The sequence below is a fragment of the Chlorocebus sabaeus genome, chromosome 15 (genome assembly GCF_047675955.1).
Source record: "Chlorocebus sabaeus isolate Y175 chromosome 15, mChlSab1.0.hap1, whole genome shotgun sequence".
NCBI classification, from domain to species: domain Eukaryota; kingdom Metazoa; phylum Chordata; class Mammalia; order Primates; family Cercopithecidae; genus Chlorocebus; species Chlorocebus sabaeus.
Window position 1 is genome coordinate 72,069,357 of NC_132918.1, and position 7,549 is coordinate 72,076,905.

Sequence of the window (7,549 nt, forward strand, 5' to 3'; positions counted from 1 at the left end):
TACCCACATAGAATGCCAGACACCTGAGAGCACCTTTAATTACAATGTACCTTCCTTTGCAAAGGAGCTAATTGCATCTGTTTCCCTTTCCTTTAGGTGCCCAAGCAAGGACAGAAATAATGAAGAGACACATGTGTTAGCTGCAGCCTTTTGAACCACGCAAGAAGGAAATCAATAGTGTGGACAGGGCTGGAACCATTACCACACTTGTTGGAGTAAATGAGGAATGGGCTCGTGATTATGCTGACATTCCAGCATGAATCTGGTAGACCTGTGGTTAACCCGTTCCCTCTCCATGTGTCTCCTCCTACAAAGTTTTGTTCTTATGATACTGTGCTTTCATTCTGCCAGTATGTGTCCCAAGGGCTGTCTTTGTTCTTCCTCTGGGGGTTTAAATGTCACCTGTAGCAATGCAAATCTCAAGGAAATACCTAGAGATCTTCCTCCTGAAACAGTCTTACTGTATCTGGACTCCAATCAGATCACATCTATTCCCAATGAAATTTTTAAGGACCTCCATCAACTGAGAGTTCTCAACCTGTCCAAAAATGGCATTGAGTTTATCGATGAGCATGCCTTCAAAGGAGTGGCTGAAACCTTGCAGACTCTGGACTTGTCCGACAATCGGATTCAAAGTGTGCACAAAAATGCCTTCAATAACCTGAAGGCCAGGGCCAGAATTGCCAACAACCCCTGGCACTGCGACTGTACTCTACAGCAAGTTCTGAGGAGCATGGCATCCAATCATGAGACAGCCCACAATGTGATATGTAAAACGTCTGTGTTGGATGAACATGCTGGCAGACCATTCCTCAATGCTGCCAACGATGCTGACCTTTGTAACCTCCCTAAAAAAACTACCGATTATGCCATGCTGGTCACCATGTTTGGCTGGTTCACCATGGTGATCTCATACGTGGTATATTATGTGAGGCAAAATCAGGAGGATGCCCGGAGACACCTCGAATACTTGAAATCCCTGCCAAGCAGGCAAAAGAAAGCAGATGAACCTGATGATATTAGCACTGTGGTATAGTGTCCAAACTGACTGGCATTGAGAAAGAAAGTAGTTTGCGATTGCAGTAGAAATAAGTGGTTTACTTCTCCCATCCATTGTAAACATTTAAAACTTTGTATTTCAATTTCTTTTGAATTATGCCACTGCTGAACTTTTAACAAACACTACAACAAAACAAATAATTTTAGTTTAGGTGATCCACCCCTTAACTGTACCCCCGGTGGTATATTTCTGAGTAAGCTACTATCTGAACATTAGTTAGATCCATCTCACTATTTAATAATGAAATTTATTTTTTTAATTTAAAACCAAATAAAAGCTTAACTTTGAACCATGGAAAACAGAGTGACTTATTGGTCAAGAAAACAGTATAGTCATTCTACTTGCTCTAAAGAAAAACAGACAACCTTTATGAACTCAAAGAACTATCACAATGAAAAAATGTGTTATTAAGCCCTACTGTACACTGGGGAGCCATAGCTGAATTATTGGCTGAGTTAAGTATCTGTCAGACTCTAAAATACTGAACTTTACTAGGTGGTTATATACAAGTGTGGCATCCTTTAGAGGCTTAAGTCAGGATGCCTTTTGGCATTTACTCTTCAAAAATAGATTTAATTAGCTATTGAATCCAAATACTTATTATACCTTTGTGCTATGCTGGACAAAATGGAAAAGAAAAAGACAGCACATAGCCTGTCCTCAAGACTACTTTCTGGTGGACTGGGGCATGTTTGGCAAATGTAGAAATGGTTATGCTAGGGAGGAAGGTCCTTGTAATCATGTAGCATCAACTGGGTGCAAGCACTGTGAGAGGCATTTTTATGTTATTATTGTGTCTTTAAACTCTCCCAACAAGAGAAGAAAGTGACAACTGCTCTATTTACATAGGAAAAAACTTCAAGTAAGAGAGGTTCATTGATTTACCAGATAGAAAGTCTTAGAACTTAAATTTGAATCAAATCTTTCTGTCTCCAAAGACAGGTCTTCACATTAAATTCCTACGGAGTTGGTTTATAGTTATAATTTTCTTAGATTAGGTACACAGTTCTATGAGTTTTAAAAAAATATATACTCCTGGGCATCTGCCATACAATCAAGATATTGTGTCCTTGTCATTGGCCAGAGATAGGAAAAAGCACATTTGGTTCTTGGAAGTAGGGAATTGTGTGGAAGTTATTGGTTTTAAGGTACCATTACAGATAATCCTTAAAACTTGGGTGGGATCTCATAAGATGATGATGTAGACAAGGAAGATAGAAGAAGCAGAGGGAGCAGAGGGATATCATATAGGGAGGTGTTTGGGATGAAGGAGTCTGTGCAAAGAAGTGAGAAACAAGGCTGGAACTATATAGTAGAGATCTCAGTTCCAGACTAAGGAATAGTAGAACTGATGGCATTTATGGAACACTTACTATGCAACAAGTACTTTCTTTGGAGTATCTTAATGAATCCTTACAAACTCCCCTGTGAGATAGTCTTTTGTGAATGAGAGTCAGAGACACAGGAGTTAAGTAATTAATACAGAGTTTGTAAGAATAGCAGGCATTGAAACCCAGTCTGCCAACTCCAGAAGCTATGAACCATTTATCCACTGTGCTGCCTTATGCTCATCAACTTTCCTACCTAAAGTTGCTGATTCCTCAGACCTATAGTTCTGCAGTCTCCTATGTGATGGTTTTATTTTTTTAATACCACAAAAATAGCCCTTTGTGAGATTTATGTAGGGAAGAGGGAACCTCTGCCATTTTGAGACACTTAGCCTTCTCCAAGCCAAGTTAGGGTATCTTTGGGCATAATATTTCTGCTCTCAGAAAGCCCTAGAGGTCCTAGGTAGCAATAGTATCTTTAAATGTTTATTTATTGTAAGGGACAATCAGGGTCAGCTAATCCAGGACCTGTGGCGAGGCTGCAGAGTACTGTGGCCAGGCTCTGCTCATAGTACACACCCCAGGGCCATGAGCTTTTCACCTCAACCCCACCAGACTTGCTAAAAGTGTTATATCTAGTCTAGAAACCTGGGGTAACTCCTCGATGTAAAATTCAGGATATAGGCCTGAGAATTCCTGCATCCCAGCAAGAAGGAAGCCAGAATATCTGCTTTTACTAACTGAACTGAGAATTCACCTTCCCAGTGAGACTGAAGCTTTGTTGAAGATTTATCGCCCCCTGGAGGGCAATACTATAATATATCTCTGCAGGTACTCTGTAAAAGATACCCAACTGAACTGAAATACACATATTTTTTCCTATAGAATAGGAAAATCAAGCCTTTGCTAAGACAACCCTTTAAAAAAGTAAATTAACTGTATTTATTTGAGTGTATGAGTCGCATTCATTTTAGAAAAGCTTTCACAAATCAGATAATCCATTCCAGGCTGCTTCTTCCAAAATAATCTTTGTGTCCTCACTAATGAGAGCTTATTTTCCCAATGGTCTATTGTATTATTCAAGTAAAAGCACTTGTGAAGCAAAAATCCCTGAAAAGGATTGTAAGTATAGTCATATCCTTGTTCAGATGCAGGAAAGTTAAATTTCCACATATTTACTTTGAAATTCTCCATACACATAGAGCTGAGAGATGTGTCATAGGTTAATAATTCCCCTGCCTGAATTATATGTGTAGATTTTTAGTTAACAGTGCCTCAAGTACTTTTTTGTTTTTGTTTAAAAAGAACCTTTAAGTTCGGTTGCCATGAATCAGGTATAAGCCACTGGAGGAGAAAATTAATTCTTTTGTTTGTTTCATTATTTTAAAATAAATACCAGGCTATGGCACCCATTTATGATCAGAATTGAGAGGAAATGCTCTTCCTGCCGGCTTGTGGGAATGCTCTGTCCCCCAAGGCCAACAGTATATGCTGCCAATGAGTGAAAGGAACTAAGACTCAAGTCTGCACAGAAAAAGGCCCAACATGTATGCTTCAGTTTTGATCCCAGCTTGACCCTTAATTTTCCAAACTTGCAGATGGAGAGCTACCTATTTGGGGAGTGTAAGATTTTTGAAATTAACTATCAACTCAAGGCACATAGTATCTTACCTATATCTTACCTTCTAAATATTTTAAATAACAGCTTTTCTCAGCCTTCTGTTTTGGCATCTGTTTCTTAACCCCAACCTTTTAAATTCAGAAATACCTAGGAATTTTAGCCTAATCTTTGACAACGTGCTTATCTTTGAAGCAAGGAAAATCATAACACATACCAACCCAACTGGAACATTTTTAACAAAGTGATGAAAAGTTATGTAATGGAAGATTTAACTTTCAAGAACACTTTGGCAAATTGTAATGCAATGATATACAAAATCTGCCAGGTACGCATTGTTCTTTTTTACGTCCTTCTCTGATTCTTCACAATAATTCCTGTCCTGACATCAACAAACATAAGGCAGCCTCGGACGTGGGTAGGTTTTCCTTATTGGCTTAATACTTTCAATTCATATAGTAAGTTCTCTTATCTATCGGCAGAGTTAGGAAGTGGAAAATTCTGCTTAATTAAACGTCTTTGTTACTACAGCTAGGTGAATGCCTAGATTGTTAGGGCTGGGAGAGTCTTAGGGATGAGCTTGCCTACTTAATTTACAGGTGTTGAAATTGAAACTCTTGCAGGCCTGCAGATTAGCACTGTGTCCTCATGTTCCCCAACCAGTGTCCCTTAAAGGACACTAATTTCCTCTCTTGATAAACAACACAACAACATACACCATGAAAATGTCACTGGCCATCAGCAAGTTTCCTTGAGGATTCGAAGGGCATGTAAGGCTCCCACATTGTCACAGAGTCACAGTAAAGAATATTTATGATTCCAAAAGCCCTCTTATTCTTTCAAGATAGGATGAGGAGATCAGTTTGCCTTTTAAAACAGCCCCCAGATAACATGTTCTATGTTGAGCATGACCTGGTTTCCCAGTGGAGAGGTGGAGAAAATGATCCTGGTGCAAGTTGCTGGAGAGGGAGAGTTGATTAGCATTTGTTTCCTTGAGTAACAACATAAACCACAAGTGATTGAGTGCATCCCTGCTTGGCATGAAAAAAATGACTGTCCATAAACGATGCCCTTCTCCATTTCCAGAGCCCTTGTTAGCTTAAGCTGATTGGGTCTGACCCATACAGAGCAAACCAGAGGCAATTTCAATTACCACACATTTGTAAATGTCCTGTCCAGCTCATTCCGAAGTCCAAATAGGTGAATCTGAATTCACACAAAAAGGAAGATCTGCATTCCTCATCCACATTTGCCCACACTCATGATACGGATGGTCCCAAATGTGCCATATGACTTAGTGGGCTACATATCCCCAACCAGGGCCACTCCTCAAGGTCCAAGACTTCTTCATTCAACTCAGGCAAATTATGCGGTAGAAGCCACAAGGTGAACATAGAGTCTCATGGTTTCATTGGTGCAGGACAGTAAAAAGGAAAGTCACTAGTTTTATGGCTATAATCTCCTCAATAAGAAAAGAACCAGAAGCTAGTGAGGATCACTTAGGAACCATGCATGTGTGCATGCATGTGTGCATGTGTGTGAGTGTGTGTGTGTGTCTGCGTGCACATTGGGGTAACATGGAATTGGGTTGTGAAAACATCAGGAAAACAGATGTTGGAAACATTGAAAACAAAGCGTACTTGCCAAATTTGGCCTAGGGATGGCCTAAGTTTCGTGTTTCTGGGGAAATTACTAGATATATTTTTAAGGCTGTCTCCAAGTTCAGTGCAAACATTTACACATGTCACTCACTAGTGGCAATTGAGTTGATCAATTTCATAAGTTGTGTTTCTTCTTTGGCTGGAAAATGTTCTGCATTTTGCTTACCATTTTCAAACAAGTATCAATGTATTTGCTTTCTTTCCCTGTGGATGTCCAGGTATCCAAATGGCAGGAGTTCTCTGGATCTGACCTCAAAAGCTAGGCCTGAAACGAATATATTGTAGGTCTCTCTGGGGTTAGAACCAAAACCTCATGTTTTTTGTTTTATTCTTTTTATTTTTATTTTCTTACAAAGAAGAGTTTGTAAAACAAAAGGCAATCTGAAATCTGGCTGTTGGTCTGAGAACTAACAAGCAATCTGTTGTGCTAATCTCATTGACTGTTGAATAGATTTCCAAAGAAAATGACCCATGGGGAGTAGGATGAGGTTAATTCACAAAAAGCCGGCTTCCTTGGGATTGTCTGCATTTCTTCTGAAGGAAAATGTCTGAAAGATGCTGGTCTTCTCTCAAAGTCTTTCATTCCCACAGACAGCCCTGCCAGTTCTTGGGCTCTCTCAGGAGCCAACTGACAAGAGGCAAATGCGATGTGAGAAAGGAAGAAGAAAATCTCGAAAAAGTATTGCCTGGAGTAAGTCTTTAGGGGGACAAACAGGACTGACTTAAACTGACATTTTTAGCACTTCACCACTAACAAGACTTTTTATATTCACATGAACTGAGGAATCCTGTGCATAAGTCACAGATAAAGAATCTCTTATCAAACAATTCCACTTTTCCCTAAAGTTATCATTTACTTGGCATAGTGCAAGATTCTGTTCCCATCTTCCCTAGTTCTCACAACATTTATTATCGAGTAGATACTATCATTTTTCTAATTTTGCAGATGAGGAAACGAAAACTTAGAAAGCATCCTGCAAGAGCAGAGCCAGGTAGCTATCTGCAAAGCCCTTTGCTCCACCAGTGTCACATTGCCTAGTTATTCCGCATCCTTTCATTTTATGAAGTCTCATCTTAAGACTCTTGATAAGTGGAGGAGGATAGGGAAAGACATTTTTCTTAATTTGCACAAGAGGGAAGTGAGGTTCTAAAGAACAAAGCAAGTCTTAGCTCACTCAGCTAGTTAGCAGAGCTTGGTGTTTGGGGATCACAATGGTTTATCCCTTTTTTATACCCATCCCTTTAGGCCCAGCCAGCTCTGAAATCCCACATACACTTAAGTAAACCAGGCTCCAGGATGGGGCAGATGTACATATAGTTTTCAATCATGGGGATGATGACTTTTATTTCCAGGTTGCTCCTGGGATGGTGGGGATGTTGGGGAGGGTGGTGTCACTGGCAGCCACATCTGCCTTCAGTCTTACCATTTGCATGTACACCAGCCAAATTCCAACTGGCACCTCCTGCATCCACTTGCCTGAGGGTTTTCTGTGGTCACCACAGCATATTTTGCCACTTACATAGCAGGTTTGGAATATTGGCGAGTTGCACCTTCAAGGTGCAATCGTCAGCCAATGACTAGTAAGAACTTGGTGTATAAACACCCAGACCCCTCACTCTGGGAAGCATATATTCTACCCCATGTTGCAGAGTTTCCCCAGAAGAATGAAGCTCAACTCATACATCAAAATAATGGGCTTTGTAAGGCACGAATTTTTGCTGTCTTTCTTCCCTTGTCTCACTTTTCTACTTCCCTTTTGATGTTTCCCAAATAAACTTTTGGGAAACACTTCCTAAATAAACTCTTTGCATTCAAATTTCATCTCATTGCCCACTTTGTGGGGAAACCCAACCTAAGTCACCTGAATATACCCTACATCAA

At 40.0% G+C, this 7,549-nt stretch overlaps 1 protein-coding gene across 6 annotated transcripts in view; it reads left to right on the forward strand.

The window, feature by feature from the left end:
* Positions 1 to 2,887, forward strand: part of LRRC3B (leucine rich repeat containing 3B) — a 92,038-nt gene extending 89,151 nt beyond the window's left edge. For all 6 annotated transcript variants that reach the window (XM_008009303.3, XM_008009304.3, XM_073023645.1 and 3 more), the window contains exon 2: positions 97 to 2,887. In XM_008009303.3, coding sequence (XP_008007494.1) covers positions 257 to 1,036 — 780 coding nt within the window. In that variant the 5' untranslated portion in view covers positions 97 to 256 and the 3' untranslated portion in view covers positions 1,037 to 2,887. The remainder of the gene's footprint in view (positions 1 to 96) is intronic.
* Positions 2,888 to 7,549: the final 4,662 nt, after the last annotated feature.